This window comes from Salvelinus fontinalis, chromosome 21, assembly GCF_029448725.1.
Source record: "Salvelinus fontinalis isolate EN_2023a chromosome 21, ASM2944872v1, whole genome shotgun sequence".
NCBI classification, from domain to species: domain Eukaryota; kingdom Metazoa; phylum Chordata; class Actinopteri; order Salmoniformes; family Salmonidae; genus Salvelinus; species Salvelinus fontinalis.
This window is the reverse complement of record NC_074685.1, coordinates 45,330,200-45,350,417: the sequence shown is the minus strand read 5'-3', so window position 1 is coordinate 45,350,417 and position 20,218 is coordinate 45,330,200. Positions and strand designations below refer to the sequence as shown.

Here is a 20,218-nt window from a genome sequence, read left to right as displayed (position 1 = left end):
CCCCAAACACTGAATCTTAAATCGGGTCCCAGCAGAGCATGCTAGTGGTTGACTCTGTTGATTTAAGTAGTTCTCATGCTGTGATTTTTAAATTGAAATGTTATCTGTAAAAAGTTAATTCCATTTAGGGATAGTGAAAAACATGCTTGGGTAGTTTTCTGTAACCATTTGCATATTTTCTGTTGAACAGTATTTATTAAGGGTAATAAACTGTATCGCCACCGAGAGTTATAGTCGTGAGCTGTGCTACAAATCATCCTTATAAAGCTGGTCCTTATCAATCATCTTAGCTTGCTTTATTACTTTAACCTCAGACACCACAATGACGGGCTATGAAATGGGAGAGGTGACACCGAGATGAGTAGGAAAGTGCAGAAAATTCCTTTGTAAGGTTATAGTCATAATTTATTCAGAGTTCATCAACTGTATTAACATAAAGACAATAAGCTCCATATGCTCAGCCTCACAAAACTCCCTCCACAACAGAAAACCCCACAAGACCCCCTTCACAACGTCTCACAAACCCCCTTCACAACAGAAAGCCCCACAAAACCCCCTTCACAACGCCTCACAAACCCCCTTCACAACACAACAGAAAGCCCCACAAAACCCCCTTCACAACAGAAAGCCTCAATAACCCGCCTTCAAAACAGAAAGCCTCACAAAACCCCCTTCACAACAACAGAAAGCCTCACAAAACCCCCTTCACAACAACAGAAAGCCTCACAAAACCCCCTTCACAACAACAGAAAGCCTCACAAAACCCCCTTCACAACAACAGAAAGCCTCACAAAACCCCCTTCACAACAACAGAAAGCCTCACAAAACCCCCTTCACAACAACAGAAAGCCTCACAAAACCCCCTTCACAACAACAGAAAGCCTCACAAAACCCCCTTCACAACAACAGAAAGACTCACAAAAACCCCTTCAACAACAGAAAGCCTCACAAAACCCCCTTCACAACAACAGAAAGCCTCACAAAACCCCCTTCACAGCAACAGAAAGCCTCACAAAACCCCCTTCACAGCAACAGAAAGCCTCACAAAACCCCCTTCACAGCAACAGAAAGCCTCACAAAACCCCCTTCACAACAACAGAAAGCCTCACAAAACCCCCTTCACAACAACAGAAAGCCTCACAAAACCCCCTTCACAACAACAGAAAGCCTCACAAAACCCCCTTCACAACAACAGAAAGCCTCACAAAACCCCCTTCACAACAACAGAAAGCCTCACAAAACCCCCTTCACAACAACAGAAAGCCTCACAAAACCCCCTTCACAACAACAGAAAGCCTCACAAAACCCCCTTCACAACAACAGAAAGCCTCACAAAACCCCCTTCACAACAACAGAAAGCCTCACAAAACCCCCTTCACAACAACAGAAAGCCTCACAAAACCCCCTTCACAACAACAGAAAGCCTCACAAAACCCCCTTCACAACAACAGAAAGCCTCACAAAACCCCCTTCACAACAACAGAAAGCCTCACAAAACCCCCTTCACAACAACAGAAAGCCTCACAAAACCCCCTTCACAACAACAGAAAGCCTCACAAAACCCCCTTCACAACAACAGAAAGCCTCACAAAACCCCCTTCACAACAACAGAAAGCCTCACAAAACCCCCTTCACAACAACAGAAAGCCTCACAAAACCCCCTTCACAACAACAGAAAGCCTCACAAAACCCCCTTCACAACAACAGAAAGCCTCACAAAACCCCCTTCACAACAACAGAAAGCCTCACAAAACCCCCTTCACAACAACAGAAAGCCCCACAAAACCCCCTTCACAACAACAGAAAGCCCCACAAAACCCCCTTCACAACAACAGAAAGCCTCACAAAACCCCCTTCACAACAACAGAAAGCCTCACAAAACCCCCTTCACAACAACAGAAAGCCTCACAAAACCCCCTTCACAACAACAGAAAGCCTCACAAAACCCCCTTCACAACAGAAAGCCTCACAAAACCCCCTTCACAACAACAGAAAGCCTCACAAAACCCCCTTCACAACAACAGAAAGCCTCACAAAACCCCCTTCACAACACACCAGAAAGCCTCACAAAACCCCCTTCACAACACACCAGAAAGCCTCACAAAACCCCCTTCACAACAACAGAAAGCCTCACAAAACCCCCTTCACAACAACAGAAAGCCTCACAAAACCCCCTTCACAACACACCAGAAAGCCTCACAAAACCCCCTTCACAACACACCAGAAAGCCTCACAAAACCCCCTTCACAACACACCAGAAAGCCTCACAAAACCCCCTTCACAACACACCAGAAAGCCTCACAAAACCCCCTTCACAACAACAGAAAGCCTCACAAAACCCCCTTCACAACAACAGAAAGCCTCACAAAACCCCCTTCACAACACACCAGAAAGCCTCACAAAACCCCCTTCACAACACACCAGAAAGCCTCACAAAACCCCCTTCACAACACACCAGAAAGCCTCACAAAACCCCCTTCACAACACACCAGAAAGCCTCACAAAACCCCCTTCACAACACACCAGAAAGCCTCACAAAACCCCCTTCACAACACACCAGAAAGCCTCACAAAACCCCCTTCACAACACACCAGAAAGCCTCACAAAACCCCCTTCACAACACACCAGAAAGCCTCACAAAACCCCCTTCACAACACACCAGAAAGCCTCACAAAACTCCCTTCACAACACACCAGAAAGCCTCACAAAACCCCCTTCACAACACACCAGAAAGCCTCACAAAACCCCCTTCACAACACACCAGAAAGCCTCACAAAACCCCCTTCACAACACACCAGAAAGCCTCACAAAACCCCCTTCACAACACACCAGAAAGCCTCACAAAACCCCCTTCACAACACACCAGAAAGCCTCACAAAACCCCCTTCACAACACACCAGAAAGCCTCACAAAACCCCCTTCACAACACACCAGAAAGCCTCACAAAACCCCCTTCACAACACACCAGAAAGCCTCACAAAACCCCCTTCACAACACACCAGAAAGCCTCACAAAACCCCCTTCACAACACACCAGAAAGCCTCACAAAACCCCCTTCACAACACACCAGAAAGCCTCACAAAACCCCCTTCACAACACACCAGAAAGCCTCACAAAACCCCCTTCACAACACACCAGAAAGCCTCACAAAACCCCCTTCACAACACACCAGAAAGCCTCACAAAACCCCCTTCACAACACACCAGAAAGCCTCACAAAACCCCCTTCACAACACACCAGAAAGCCTCACAAAACCCCCTTCACAACACACCAGAAAGCCTCACAAAACCCCCTTCACAACACACCAGAAAGCCTCACAAAACCCCCTTCACAACACACCAGAAAGCCTCACAAAACCCCCTTCACAACACACCAGAAAGCCTCACAAAACCCCCTTCACAACACACCAGAAAGCCTCACAAAACCCCCTTCACAACACACCAGAAAGCCTCACAAAACCCCCTTCACAACACACCAGAAAGCCTCACAAAACCCCCTTCACAACACACCAGAAAGCCTCACAAAACCCCCTTCACAACACACCAGAAAGCCTCACAAAACCCCCTTCACAACACACCAGAAAGCCTCACAAAACCCCCTTCACAACACACCAGAAGGCCTCACAAAACCCCCTTCACAACACACCAGAAAGCCTCCCACATGTAGCTGGCGGGGCATCAGAGTAGCGTGAGCAATGCGCTCCAAGAAAAACAACTGAAGGTGTGCCTTTCCAAACACTGGGCCGCGAGCCAAATGCACACACTCCGGCTGAATAGATGTAAGCCCTGTAACAGTCTGTTTTGCTGCTGTATTCCTGTTTCAAAACGCATTAACACAAATGTCAATTGTTATGGCAAGTCTCAAACAATACAAAACACCCATTAGGAAAATGTATTGATTAGAGGTCGTTGCCATTTCTCAACCTCTTTCCACTTATCTCAGGTTACTCAAAGGGTAAATCTACTCAAAGAACATTATCCACTATGATGCTCTGTCCTCATCTAGTCATAAAACCTTTTGATTTGATGGAATCATTACTTAACATAAAACTATTAAAACGGCATCGTAATTGTAAAAGCATGCCTCAAGGATGCTGAGGGGAATGGCTATGAGCCTGTGACATTACCAGCTTTAATGATCTGCTGTAGATTTCCACTGAAGGATCTTGGTTAGTACATGAATGGTAGAAATATTGGATGAAATGTAAATGGTAAAGAGAAAAAATATAACTTTCACTTTTTTGAATGAACTTCCCCTTTAACGCAATTTAATCCAATGATTAGTGTAGTTATATCAGTTGGAAACAGTGTTGATGAGTTAATAATAGCTACTCTGACTATCCTTTTGTGTTTTACAGTCTCATGAGACTAATTTGCTGTGTCCCAATGTTGTAGGGTAATTCATTTTGCCTTGTTGGCCTGTCACACCCACTTATTTTTCTGGTGGATATATGTGTGGTCTCGGGGTATGTTATGGAAGTGAGTCAGTACATATGGAGGACACAACAGTTGGTCATACTGACAGCCTGCCTGTATTTAGTCATATGGCCAGAGAATGACTACAATCTCATATCTTGCTGCGTTTTGTAAACGCAGCTCTAAAATTAATGAATTTTCATTTCTGCTCGGCTTCGGACTAATTTTGTGTTTCAGTTGCACAGCTACACTCGGATGAGAAATCTTTGCTCTTGTCTTCATGAATGTGGGAATTTCATGTCTGAACAACCATTCTATCAGCAGACAGCACTCTGAATGTGTAGCTACTTTTCTCCAGTACTTTTCGGTGTACTTTTCTCTGCTAAAATGCACGCTTAACTTCAGCCAAAACAATAGGAGATGTAGCTGGCTACATTTTTTCTACAATAAACATTAGAAGGTATTATGCCCATGCCCATTTTTGCAAAATAAAAACATTGCTTTTTCATTGTAAGCTAATTTATGTGTGTGTCTGCTAGCCAAATAGTGTTGTAATCTGCCGAATGTTTTGCACTAATGTATTTTCTGTGAATGAAAACAACTACGGTTGCATGTTCCTGGTCACGTTAATGAAGCCAAAAAAACACGTGCATTTCAGTAAACGCAGGTTTCAATTTCCCCTTCAAAATGACGCTGATTTCTGAAAGTTAATGTGGCCCCTAGATTACACCGCATTTTGACAATCCCAGTTTGATAAAACCAGAAAGGAAGAGGTGACGCAAGAGGTTTCACTCTCGACCTAATCTCTGCTTCCCGTCTTAAAGACTCCCATTGTTAGGGTGGAGACATGAGCATCTCCTCATTTTATACAGATCTCTAATAAAACACAAAGTACCACACAGTGGGAAAGAGGCTGAGCAGGAGACGCCAGGAGACATGGTTCAGCAACATTCTCCCCTGCATACTGTCAAGTAACAGATGGCCAAGATGATTACATCAGGCCACTGCTTCAGTGATCACGTGAAGCCATGTTGATGACGGCAGGCCACTGCTTCAGTGATCACGTGAAGCCATGTTGATGACGACAGGCCACTGCTTCAGTGATCACGTGAAGCCATGTTGATGACGGCAGGCCACTGCTTCAGTGATCACGTGAAGCCATGTTGATGACGGCAGGCCACTGCTTCAGTGATCACGTGAAGCCATGTTGATGACGGCAGGCCACTGCTTCAGTGATCACGTGAAGCCATGTTGATGACGGCAGGCCACTGCTTCAGTGATCACGTGAAGCCATGTTGATGACGGCAGGCCACTGCTTCAGTGATCACGTGAAGCCATGTTGATGACGGCAGGCCACTGCTTCAGTGATCCCGTGAAGCCATGTTGATGACGGCAGGCCACTGCTTCAGTGATCACGTGAAGCCATGTTGATGACGGCAGGCCACTGCTTCAGTGATCACGTGAAGCCATGTTGATGACGACAGGCCACTGCTTCAGTGATCACGTGAAGCCATGTTGATGACGGCAGGCCACTGCTTCAGTGATCCCGTGAAGCCATGTTGATGACGGCAGGCCACTGCTTCAGTGATCCCGTGAAGCCATGTTGATGACGGCAGGCCACTGCTTCAGTGATCCCGTGAAGCCATGTTGATGACGGCAGGCCACTGCTTCAGTGATCACGTGAAGCCATGTTGATGACGGCAGGCCACTGCTTCAGTGATCACGTGAAGCCATGTTGATGACGACAGGCCACTGCTTCAGTGATCACGTGAAGCCATGTTGATGACGGCAGGCCACTGCTTCAGTGATCCCGTGAAGCCATGTTGATGACGGCAGGCCACTGCTTCAGTGATCCCGTGAAGCCATGTTGATGACGGCAGGCCACTGCTTCAGTGATCACGTGAAGCCATGTGACCACAATATGGTAAACACCAGTATAAACTCTTGCTATGTTTCTATACATATTTGGACAACACATTTCATTAGCAGTGAGGATTTATGACGCATGGCTTATATAAAGATGAATTTGTTCAGATCGTAAAAACACAAGAACTTGTCTGTGGATTCCATTGTTTAGTTAAGGAATTGGCCAAGAGTTAATTATCGAACCAATGAGCCCCAGCGGTGAACATTAACTGCCATTTTTATTTTAGTCCAACAAATTTCCACAGAACATGGCACATACCCCAAATGAAATGTTTTTGACATTTTCACCGACAGACTCAATCCAACGCCAATGCAACTCTGAATTTTGTTAAATCAGTGCTTTTGGGTCCATAGTTGTGCAAGATTAAGCTGGTGGCAAGTAAGAGCTGTCATGTTTATTCATAGAAAAACACATGTTCACTGTCCAGAAAATTAAGATTCTCATTTGCAAACCTTAACAGCTCACTGAAATGCCAATTTGATCAAGCCTTTTCAAACTCCAGTATGTCATGATTGTTAGTCTTGTTTGTGTTTTATACTCATCCCGCTGACTTGTTTTAGGTTCATTTGAGTGACTGTGTTGCGGGGGAGGGGGCTGTGTTATATTAGGCATGATGGACATTGTGGTTCATAGTGTGACTTTATTTAGCCAGCCCCTCATTTACATCTTGGCTTGTTGGAATAATTGGAACCAGCTATGTAATCCCAAGCATTAATAATTTATTTGCATTTAATCTCACTTTGAATTCAGTAATTGCTCTGGATTATTGATTTTGCTCGAATTACGCATTGAATTAATCAGAAGTGGTGTGAAAACAGTGCTGTTTGCTCATTGGGCTAATCAGTCCATTAGGCATCAGGTGTCTACCACAAGCCAGTGACAAAGCCAGAGGTTTCTGCTCAGTGTTGTTTTAACGTGGCAGGTTCGGTGACCTGTGTCAAATTTGATTTAAACTATATACATTTGCCTTAGTTTTGGAAAGGGAGGAGGTTTTGTCCTCTTCCTCCCTCTGTCCCTCCCTCTTCCTCTCTGTGTGTAACGCACAGACGCTGACGTGAGAATCTCACTGGAACTATCGCTCTGAATCCGAACACTAGTAGAGCGATGCTGGAGAAGGCAGCACTGCTGGTGCTTTGAGAGAGTGTGGACGTGTTCTATGATCATTCCTGCTCCGTCTCTCTTGTTGTCTCGGCTTCAGTGAAACACGCTACTCCCTACTACCCGCTGCAGGGGCTGGAACAGCGCAGGGTCACTGGGACAGCTGTGCGTCTAGGAGCTTCTCCAGGTCTCTATCGCTACTGCTTGGCCCCGTGTCTGTTTTGGAGCTGTCTTTTTGATTTTTCGGAAATGATCGGAGTAAACAGTGTCCAGGGGACAGGCAGCCATCGGCGGCCCGGCAGCAGCTCGGTCAAATATGGCAGGGAGGAGTCGATGCGTCGGGCCCCGCAGCACCGCTCCAAGTCACTCAAAACGTCCCACTCCACCGAATTTGCATCTGAAAAACATAAGAAGGACAAACTAGAGAAGGACAAACAGAAGGTAAAAAGCATTGCACTGCTTGATTGTAAATCCAGTTTTGGAGATTACATTTTGGGAGATTCAATTAGGAGGAGACGGAGAACAAGCGTTGTTTATTCTGAAGTCAAAGTCATGTTTTTTTTCTCACACGGCATTTACAACTGACTGGAATAGTTTGAATGTATCCAGGCAGCTGGTTTTGAGTTGCATGGTTTGTGCATTGGAGCTTTTCTCCTTAACTCGACATCTGTTTAAATCAATAGTATTTTTTTGTATTACTGTGGGTGAGGAAAGAGCTTTCCAGTAAGTAACCACTTGTTAGACCAGGGACTCTGTCTAGACGTGTTAGTGTTGAGTCTGCAGTGTTACTGGTCTTAGGGGACATGCCAGGGATCAAATGGCTGCATTTCTCTCCTGGTTAAATGCTCCTGTTTGTATTTCCACTGAATATAATTTGACCGATTGGGCGCGGCATGGGGCCTTTCAAAGTGATGAATGCTTTCTACCTACCTCCCTTTTCTCTTCTCCTGCTTGCTTGGTTACTGACGGAAGGAAGCGGCCGTGTTGTTGGCCCACTGCGAGTCCAGTGCTTTTGTTTTCTTCTACCCTGATAAACATTGATAACGTTGTCACCTTTCCCTCACCTGTCAATAGATCTTCTCTCTAATGTACTGGATATGAATACCAGCCACCCTGAGATGAACACACTGCTAGTTGTGCATGTAAACATGTAGGCTACATCTATATGCCTCGCTTTATTTAGCCTTATGGTCTTAATGTTTTTAGAGGTGTGTGTGTGTGTGCGCGCGCAAAAGGCTTTAGATGTGATGGAAGCTGTCAAGATGTCAATACATAGTTTTGAACCATCATGCACAAGCTCAAAACATTGTTTTGTAAATAATGTATACTAATAGATTTGATTTTCTTCACAGGCCTTGCACAACTCAATCAAAAATGACAAGCTGGAATGGGCCATGTAAGTAAGATTCTATTTTGAATTCTAAACATAAGCATTCATGGGCCAATAGGAGAGCATGTCGATACTGTATATGAATAAAATGTTTATAGCTAGATCTACCCTGGCATCTTCCACTCCCTACTACTCTACCTACTAGAACGAACGAGGTGACGTCTCAGCATTTACACTGCCCCAGTGTACCATTCAAAAGGGCAACATAGCAACCTGACCCCAATAATGAACTCTTTCAGATGGCCCAATTTAATTACATTGGGCACACATTATTTGTGTTGCAGGCCTCGTGAAAATGAATTGGAACCAATGGGCGCCACAGTCAATCTAGTTGGTGGCAGATGAATTGCGCAAATGTACTCCACTGAAAATATGAACTAGTTAAACGATGCAGAGAAATACCGTGTCAATTATGTGTTGCGTAAATCGAGTTCTCCAGGGAGCGAGTTATCGACAATGGAGTGATCAGTCGATAAGAAATTATGTTTTTATTTATTGTTTGTAGACATTTAAGACGTTTACAACAATGTGCATCAAGTTATACTGGATGACATTGAATTTATAATTTGGGACTCATCTAAAATGACTCATATTGCATCTTAGCATTTTGTTTAAAAAACTTAAGTCTAAAGGGACCCGTAGGACTATGTTCAAACAAAGCTGTGAATGTATGTGTTTGTATATCATCCCATGCTAAATGATAGGACAGGTGACAGCTGAGCAGTGTACTGTAATTAGCATTAGAAAAACATGACAATCTGTCTCCCTGATAAAAGTAATAAGGAATGAAGCTGGCATATTGTGCCATTGGTAATCTACAAAGACCTCTCAATGAGCTACACCAGGCCAGTGGTGATCTGAAAGGCCTTCGTCACTACTTGGGACCAGAGTTGTTAGCATTTAGTTCAAATCCGCGCTTCTCCCACAATGTTTCAAACCTCCGTGACCCTGCTGCTTTAATCAGTCTCTAAGATGGTTTGCAGACAAATACTGCACTGTATTAACTCAGAGCCAGACATGGACGGATTCAAAGCAAGTGTTCTTAATTCTAGATATTTCTGAAATAGAATATTAATTTTGACCAAGCGAATATACATGGAAGGTGTATCACAATTGCTAAATTTAAACAGAATTCGATACACCTTGTCATTTTTGGAAATCTGTTTGACATGACTGCGTTATGGTAGCTAGCAGAAGAGTGTAGTAGCATTTGCTAACTAACTGTAAACTACCTTTGCTAGCTAATGATCTTGGCTAACTGGGTTGAGACAATTAACTTATTTACCAATCTTTGCAAGCAAACAAAGGCTGTCTGCAGTTTTGTTTACATTCTTGCAGTTTGTCATCTCCACTTTCCAAGAATATTAGCCTTCAGTGTTAATTGAGGTGAAGGTTCATTTTTGACATTAAGGGGCCCTAGCCGGAAGATTTTAAATGCCACAGTAGTAAGGGATGTTTAACTTGTCATTAGGTCGGTCAATGCTACGTTTTCAAAGGATACATTAACATGAAATGGATTACACTTGGTACATAAATGGTTATTGTAGCACTGGTAACGTTGAATGTGTTGTGTGATGGGGGAGCCTTCACTGTCCCCTCGCCAAAAATGGCTGCCATGAACAAAAAATACTCCTCTGTTGTCACAGCAACAGTTTTTCTGTTGCGTCACATTAATGTACATACAAAGGCATTTAGACAAATTTAGATATTCAGCATGTTACACCAGGTGAATCCTGTTCTTGGACTAAAAAGCATGCTCAATGGAGAAACTCATTTAAAAGTGCTTGATTCCAACAGTAGGCTTAATCTAGGTCCGGGAACCGTCCCTGTCAGGGCATGACCAGTGTAACTAAGCAAGTAGTACATTTTACAAATCCATGTATGAAAGAAGATTGCTTGGGCAAAACCATACCAAAATAATTATATTAGCAATCTTGTAGAAAATGTCTCTTCAATCAAATCAGACCGGCCTGCAGCTACTAAGACCATGGGGACCTTCATGTTGATTAGGAATTTAGTTCAAATTTCATTTAGAATAAAATTATTGAAGGCAGTCCATTGTTTTGAATATGTGTATTGAATCATTTTTTATATGTCCTGGTATTAGAGTAGGCCACCGCTCAAAATGGTGGCCTTGTCTTCAAAGCTGTTATGTCAATATTTAGTTTTGTTTTGTTGCTAGTATCAACTAGGCCTACTTTAAACACAAATGTATACTACACAGCAGTGATGATCAAAAAGTGAGCTGCCAATCATTTGATTAGTTTCTCAAACCTGTTAACAGTGTAGAAGAAGGCCGGACTATCTACATGATGTGTTTAGTGGTGTTTTAGGTAATGGCCCCACTGCAGCATTTCTGACCTGAGCACAGCCCCACAAAGCTTGGCTGCACTCCTGATCCACAGCTGCTAGCCTTTTAATAAGAACATATTCCTTGTGAGCACTGTGGGCCTGCTGGAATAGGTTCACTGAAATAGATTTAGTAGTAGTCTGTTATGGCTTTTTGCGGAGCTTTTGTCAAAATTCAGAAGTATTCAGTTTTACTATTTTTTATTTATTTTATTTTTTTATCCCCTTTTCTCCCCAATTTTTTCGTGGTATCCAATCGCTAGTAATTACTATCTTGTCTCATCGCTACAACTCCCGTACGGGCTCGGGAGAGACAAAGGTCGAAAGCCATGCGTCCTCCGAAGCACAACCCAACCAAGCCGCACTGCTTCTTTAACACAGCGCGTCTCCAACCCGGAAGCCAGCCGCACCAATGTGTCGGAGGAAACACCGTGTACCTGTCCCCCTTGGTTAGCGCGCACTGCGCCCGGCCCGCCACAGGAGTCGCTGGAGCGCGATGAGACAAGGATATCCCTACCGGCCAAACCCACCCTAACCCGGACGACGCTAGCCCAATTGTGCGTCGCCCCACGGACCTCCCGGTCGCGGCCGGCTGCGACAGAGCCTGGGCGCGAACCCAGAGACTCTGGTGGCGCAGTTAGCACTGCGATGCAGTGCCCTAGACCACTGCGCCACCCGGGAGGCCCCCAGTTTTACTATTTCACTACGTTTTGGGAGTTCGTGGCTCAATCGCAGTGTTGGAACCCAGATCGTATGTCTTTTGAGCATAGCAATTAAACGAAATGGACATGGCAAACTCCAGAGAGACAAGGGAAAGTACATGAGGAAATATATGGCTTTGCTATAATTTTCTGGTTTATCTTAAAGATTGTGCGGTCATACCATAACTCTGTCTCGAGACTCCCTGGTGTTGAACTACTTTGCGGAAGATGGAAACAGGTGCTAAAACTAAGTTCAGTCCAATTACAGCAATTTATTACCCATATCCCTTTGTTGTTGGGTCAAATAACTCATATCTGTTAACGTTGCTTAATTGCTGCCAACTCTGACACCTCAAGGCGAGTGTGTGATGAGATGTATTACTGAATATGGGACATTATGATTACACTGTAGCTCACTTTGAAGTGCACCAAAAAAAATGGGTTGTAATGATACCATTATGAAGCATTTTATGTCATGGTCAGGTTCTATACTGGTTGTATTGAAGCATTGTATGATGTCAGATTCTAATCTGGCTGCATAGAAGCATTTTATGATGTCATGGTCAGGTTCTAATCTGGCTGCATAGAAGCATTTTATGATGTCATGGTCAGGTTCTAATCTGGCTGCATAGAAGCATTTTATGATGTCATGGTCAGGTTCTAATCTGGCTGCATAGAAACATTTTATGATGTCATGGTCAGGTTCTAATCTGGCTGCATAGAAACATTTTATGATGTCATGGTCAGGTTCTAATCTGGCTGCATAGAAACATTTTATGATGTCATGGTCAGGTTCTAATCTGGCTGCATAGAAGCATTTTATGATGTCATGGTCGGGTTCTACACTTTTTTTTTTTTTTATCAGGTTATGTGGGTATATGACCAGATACCTACCAGAATAAGTCTTTCAGGATCTGGTCCTAATCCAGTCATGAAAACGATTACCAGGTTCTAATAGACTAGTTCGTTAATCTGTTTATATGACACCTCAACCAGAAAACCAGACAATTATGTCTAAAGGAACTTTTTAAAGGAACAAATGTTTTTATACCTGTGAGTGCCCTATCGTCTGACCATATTCCCGTGACCCCAAATAGTGCGGGAACACAGTCAAAAGTTTTTTTTAAATGAATCTGTGGTTTAACAACCTACGTAGCAAATTGCCAATGGTCCGATGTATAAAAATACATGTGCAGTGCATGCGGAAAGTATTTAAACTCCTTCCCTTTTCCACATTTGGTTACGTTACAGCCTTTTTCTAAAATTGAATAAATAAAATAATGTTCTTAATAATATGCATACAAATACCCCATAATGACAAAGCAAAAACTGGTTAGACATATTTGCGCATGTATGCATGTATATATACACTGGGGAGAACAAGTATTTGATCACTGCCGATTTTGCAGGTTTTCCTACTTACAAAGCATGTAGAGGTCTGTAATTTTTATCATTGGTACACTTCAACTGTGAGAGACGGAACAAAAATCCAGAAAATCACATTGTATGATTTTTAAGTAATTAATTTGCATTTTATTGCATAACATAAGTATTTGATCACCTACCAACCATTAAGAATTCCGGCTCTCACAGACCTGTTAGTTTTTCTTTAAGAAGCCCTCCTGTTCTCCACTCATTACCTGTATTAACTGCACCTGTTTGAACTCATTACCTGTATAAAAGACACCTGTCCACACACTCAATCAAACAGACTCCAACCTCTCCACAATGGCCAAGACCAGAGAGCTGTGTAAGGACATCGGGGATAAAATTGTAGACCTGCGCAAGGCTGGGATGGGCTACAGGACAATAGGCAAGCAGCTTGGTGAGAAGGCAACAATTGTTGGCGCAATTATTAGAAAATGGAAGAAGTTCAAGATGACGGTCAAATCACCCTCGGTCTGGGGCTCCATGCAAGATCTCACCTTGTGGGGCATCAATGATCATGAGGAAGGTGAGGGATCAGCCCAGAACTACACGGTAGGACCTGGTCAATGACCTGAAGAGAGCTGGGAACACAGTCTCAAAGAAAACCATTAGTAACACACTACGCCGTCATGGATTAAAATCCTGCAGCACACGCAAGGTCCCCCTGCTCAAGCCAGCGCATGTCCAGGACCGTCTGAAGTTTGCCAATGACCATTTGGATGATCCAGAGGAGGAATGGGAGAAGGTCATGTGGTCTGATGAGACAAAAATAGAGCTTTTTGGTCTAAACTCCACTCGCTGTGTTTGGAGGAAGAAGAAGGATGAGTACAACCCCAAGAACACCATCCCAACCGTGAAGCATGGAGGTGGAAACATCATTATTTGGGGATGCTTTTCTGCAAAGGGGACAGGACGACTGCACCGTATTGAGGGGAGGATGGATGGGGCCATGTATCGTGAGATCTTGGCCAACAACCTCCTTCCCTCAGTAAGAGCATTGAAGATGGGTCGTGGCTGGGTATTCCAGCATGACAACGACCCGAAACACAGCCAGGGCAACTAAGGAGTGGCTCCGTAAGAAGCATCTCAAGGTCCTGGAGTGGCCTAGCCAGTCTCCAGACCTGAACCCAATAGAAAATCTTTGGAGGGAGCTGAAAGTCCGTATTGCCCAGCGACAGCCCCGAAACCTGAAGGATCTGGAGAAGGTGCATGGAGGAGTGGGCCAAAATCCCTGCTGCAATGTTTGCAAACCTGGTCAAGAACTACAAGAAACGTATGATCTCTGTAATTGCAAACAAAGGTTTCTGTACCAAATATTAAGTTCTGCTTTTCTGATATATCAAATACTTATGTCATGCAATAAAATGCAAATGAATTACTTAAAAATCATACAATGTGATTTTCTGGATTTGTGTTCCGTCTCTCACAGTTGAAGTGTACCTATGATAAAAATTACAGACCTCTACATGCTTTGTAATTAGGAAAACCTGCAAAATCGGCAGTGTATCAAATACGTGTTCTCCCCACTGTATATATATATATATATATATTCATTCATTCAGACCCTTTGTTATGAGACTCAAAATGTAGCTCAGGTGCATCCTGTTTCCATTGATCCTCCTTGATGTTTCTACAACTTGATTGGAGTCCACCTGTGGTAAATTCAATTTATTGCGCATGATTTGGAAAGTCACACACCTGTCTATATAAGGTCCCACAGTTGACAGTTCATGTCAGAGCAAAAACCAAGACATGAGGTCGAAGGAATTGTCCAAAGAGCCTCGAGACAGGATTGTGTCGAGGCTCAGATCTGAGGAAGGCTACCAAAAAATGTCTGCAGCATTGAAGGTCCCCAAGAAGACAGTGGCCACCATCATTCTTAAATGGAATTTTAGAACCATCAAGACTCTTCCTAGAGCTGGCCGCCCAGCCAAACTGAGCAATCGGGGGAGAAGGGCCTTGGTCAGGGAGGTGACCAAGAACCCGATGGACACTCTGGGACAGAGCTCCAGAGTTCCTCTGTGGAGATGGAAGAACCTTCCAGAAACACAACCATCTCTGCAGCACTCCACCAATCAGACCTTTATGGTAGTTTGGCCAGATGGAAGCCACTCCCTACGGTGAGGCATGGTGGTGGCAGCATCATTCTGTGGGGATGTTTTTCAGCGTCAGGGACTGGGAGACTAGTAAGGATCGAGGGAAAGATGAACGTGGAAAGTACAGAGATCCTTGATGAAAACCTGCTCCAGAGTGCTCAGGACTTCAGTCTGGGGTGACGGTTCACCTTCCAACAGGACAACGAACCTATGCCCACAGCCAAGACAACTCAGGAGTGGCTTTGCAACAAGTCTCTGAATGTCCTTGAGTGCCCCAGCCAGAGCCCGGACTTGAACCTGATCAAACATCTCTGGAGAGTCCTGAAAATAGCTGTGAAGCGTCGCTCCCCATCCAACGTAACAGATTTTGAGGATCTGCAGAGAGGAATGGGAGAAACTCCCCAAATACAGGTGTGCCAATTTTGTAGCGTCATACCCAACACTCAAGGCTGTAATCGCTGCTTAAGGTGCTTCAACAAAGTACTGAGCAAAGGGTCTGAATACTTACGTAAAAGTGATATTTCAGTTTATAATTATTTATTTTTTTGTCATTATGGGGTATTGTATGTAGATTGATGAGATGGGGGGGGGGGGTTAGGGGGGGAACTATCATCCAATTTAGAATAAGGCTCTAAAGTAACAATATGGAAAAAGTCAAGGGGTCTGAATAGTTTCTGAATACACTGTATATACAGTACCAGTCAAGTTTGGACACCTAATCATTCAAGGGTTTTTATTTTTTACTGTTTCTACATTGTAGAATAATAGTGAAGGTGTGTGTGTACTATATGTGTGTGTGTGTATAGTACGTTCGTATGAAACATTTGGTTTGATTTTCCCACATACTGTACAGTATACAGTCCATATGGGGGAAAAGTCTGAACACCCCTGCACAGTTGTCACCTTTTGCTGCCTTCATTTTAAATCTGTTCTCTTGCAGTGTTACTTAAAGGCCTTGATGCAATCAGGAGGGATGATTTGGACTGGATTTCTTTAGCACAGGCTTCCTCCTTCTCAGTCTTGTCATACAGGCCAGTATTGTGGAGTGAATGCAATGTTGATCCATGCATAGTTTTCTCACCACTCAGCCAATGAACTCGGTTGCTGTTTTAAAAGCACCTTTAGCCTCAGTGATATCCCTGAGCAGGTTGTATTCATTACAACCCGTACTCAAAGAGATATTTATGTCTTGGAATTATTTCATAACCTTCCTCTGATCTGTGGCTGTTGAATGTGAAATTTGTGCAAGGGTGTACCATAGACCTTGACTAGGCAGGCACTGTAACTAGCTCCTTAAATGATCTGGGTGGAATACTGCATTAATCCTTTTTCATTTTGTTCACTGAGAACTATATTTGAGTTTCAAAATCACCAACAGTTCCATGTTCGTGAATAGAAACTGACACTCAAAGATCAAACTCATTGGTGTAATGGCATTGTGTTCTGTGTGTGGTGCTGTACTACCCAGTGATTGTGTGTGTGCACCATGGTGTGCCATGACACGGAGGTTCCAGAATTGATTGTGATGAAGGCGGACAGGGTGCTGTTAGTAGGGCTGTCTGACTGGGGCTGTTGTTCCGACTGCACAAACACCCTGTGAGTCCCCTAGTGAAAGCATAGGACGCCAACAAAGCACCAAACAACATTCTAAGTGGTCAATGGTACATCATTTACTACTACAGTGGAGTGGTTCAGTAGGATATACTACGACAGTGGAGTGGTTCAGTAGGATATACTACGACAGTGGAGTGGTTCAGTAGGATATACTACTACAGTGGAGTGGTTCAGTAGGATATACTACTACAGTGGAGTGGTTCAGTAGGAGATACTACGACAGTGGAGTGGTTCAGTAGGATATACTACGACAGTGGAGTGGTTCAGTAGGATATACTACGACAGTGGAGTGGTTCAGTAGGATATACTACGACAGTGGAGTGGTTCAGTAGGATATACTACGACAGTGGAGTGGTTCAGTAGGATATACTACGACAGTGGAGTGGTTCAGTAGGATATACTACGACAGTGGAGTGGTTCAGTAGGATATACTACGACAGTGGAGTGGTTCAGTAGGATATACTACGACAGTGGAGTGGTTCAGTAGGATATACTACGACAGTGGAGTGGTTCAGTAGGATATGCTACGACAGTGGAGTGGTTCAGTAGGATATGCTACGACAGTGGAGTGGTTCAGTAGGATATACTACGACAGTGGAGTGGTTCAGTAGGATATACTACGACAGTGGAGTGGTTCAGTAGGATATACTACGACAGTGGAGTGGTTCAGTAGGATATGCTACGACAGTGGAGTGGTTCAGTAGGATATGCTACGACAGTGGAGTGGTTCAGTAGGATATGCTACGACAGTGGAGTGGTTCAGTAGGATATGCTACGACAGTGGAGTGGTTCAGTAGGATATGCTACGACAGTGGAGTGGTTCAGTAGGATATGCTACGACAGTGGAGTGGTTCAGTAGGATATGCTACGACAGTGGAGTGGTTCAGTAGGATATGCTACGACAGTGGAGTGGTTCAGTAGGATATACTACGACAGTGGAGTGGTTCAGTAGGATATACTACGACAGTGGAGTGGTTCAGTAGGATATACTACGACAGTGGAGTGGTTCAGTAGGATATACTACGACAGTGGAGTGGTTCAGTAGGATATACTACGACAGTGGAGTGGTTCAGTAGGATATACTACGACAGTGGAGTGGTTCAGTAGTATATACTACGACAGTGGAGTGGTTCAGTAGGATATACTACGACAGTGGAGTGGTTCAGTAGGATATACTACGACAGTGGAGTGGTTCAGTAGGATATACTACGACAGTGGAGTGGTTCAGTAGGATATACTACGACAGTGGAGTGGTTCAGTAGGATATACTACGACAGTGGAGTGGTTCAGTAGGATATACTACGACAGTGGAGTGGTTCAGTAGGATATACTACGACAGTGGAGTGGTTCAGTAGGATATACTACGACAGTGGAGTGGTTCAGTAGGATATACTACGACAGTGGAGTGGTTCAGTAGGATATACTACGACAGTGGAGTGGTTCAGTAGGATATGCTACGACAGTGGAGTGGTTCAGTAGGATATACTACGACAGTGGAGTGGTTCAGTAGAAAGCTCCAAGAGCACAGCCTCTGTTCCACTAGAAAATAACCCAAATGGGAGGAGAAAAAAGTCAAATTGCCTCTATCCATTCAGGGAGTATGATTAAAGTTAGTATGCCTCTTACCTAGCCAACATCCGTAACACAGAATCCTATTTGTTGGTTTTATTTCCAGAGATGGAGATGAGCTGAAGAAGTCTCTGTCTGAGCTGGCAGACAACAAGGACAATAAAAGTATCACACGGATCAGCAGTGGCAGTAACCCCTTCCTGGACATTGCCCACGACCCCAACGCCGCAGTCTACAAAACAGGCTTCCTGGCCCGCAAAATCCACGCCGACATGGACGGCAAGAAAAGTAAGTGATCGATGCGTCTTAGACTGATTTTTCTCCGTGTTCTTTTGAAGTATGCCTTCAGATTTTTATTTATTTTATTTTATTTTACCGTTATTTTACCAGGTAAGTTGACTGAGAACACGTTCTCATTTGCAGCAACGACCTGGGGAATAGTTACAGGGGAGAGGAGGGGGATGAATAAGCCAATTGTAAACTGGGGATTATTAGGTGGCCATGGTGGTTTGAGGGCCAGATTGGGAATTTAGCCAGGACACCGGGGTTAACACCCCTACTCTTACGATAAGTGCCATGGGATCTTTAATGACCTCAGAGAGTCAGGACACCCGTTTAACGTCCCATCCGAAAGACGGCACCCTATACAGGGCAGTGTCCCCAATCACTGCCCTGGGGCATTGGGATATTTTTTTTTAGACCAGAGGAAAGAGTGCCTCCTACTGGCCCTCCAACACCACTTCCAGCAGCATCTGGTCTCCCATCCAGGGACTGACCAGGACCAACCCTGCTTAGCTTCAGAAGCAAGCCAGCAGTGGTATGCAGGGTGGTATGCTGCTGGCGATGAACCCATGCCGGACCATTTTAAATGTCCCCCACATATTGTATGTAACACATGGTTTTTAAAATGGCGATGTGCTCAGCATGTATTTCATATGCCCACACAGGTTATTATTAGCATTCTGTGGGTTCCTAACTAGCCTCAGTCAGAGAAACATATTTTTCAAATGTATACCATTTTAATGAGGGATGGGATTTTGGGGCATTTTGAAATGCTGATTTGCTGCAGCCTCTCGATTCCAAGACTAAGCGTTGTGACAAACCTCTGCTCTCTAGGATCCCCCTAATGGACGATTTCCCTGTCTGAAGCTCCAGATTCCACCTCGACCTTCAGATTGTGATGTATGTCTGGAAACAGAGGAGATAAATAGGTCGTTAATATAATTGCTGCGTAATGCGAAACCCCTAACGGGTGCACTTTAGATGCAGAGCCTGCCGGCTAACCCGACGAGAATGGATGGTGTTGGTGTTTCACATCCATTTATCTCTGGGCGCTAATGACTTTACCTGCTGACTTATTAGCACTGCGCTTTATGCCTGCAGAAAACCATCCAGATTACAGTCAATATCTGCTGCACAGGGTAACCCGGCTTTTTTATACAAGAGTTTAATTTACTTCCAAGATACCACGATGGCTTTCCAACTGATAGTGAATATATTGAAATATATGGCATGAAACGAGAGGTCACCGGTTAAAGTGTTAGAAGCTGCTTGATTAATGTCTTTGATAAATGTTTAATATTGCGTATCGGGTTCTGTCGTCCAGGTTTATATGTACGCCATGCAGATTT

General features: G+C 44.1%; 1 protein-coding gene across 7 annotated transcripts in view; it reads left to right on the top strand.

Moving 5' to 3' along the window:
• psd3l (pleckstrin and Sec7 domain containing 3, like) overlaps nucleotides 1-20,218 on the top strand; it is a 165,499-nt gene that overhangs the window by 115,726 nt on the left and 29,555 nt on the right. For 6 of the 7 annotated variants that reach the window (XM_055875451.1, XM_055875450.1, XM_055875452.1 and 3 more), the window contains 2 exons: nucleotides 8,793-8,836; nucleotides 18,694-18,875. In XM_055875451.1, coding sequence (XP_055731426.1) covers nucleotides 8,793-8,836; nucleotides 18,694-18,875 — 226 coding nt within the window. Of the gene's footprint in view, nucleotides 1-7,399; nucleotides 7,882-8,792; nucleotides 8,837-18,693; nucleotides 18,876-20,218 lie in introns of those variants that run through there. The other variant, XM_055875456.1, reaches the window with a different exon arrangement.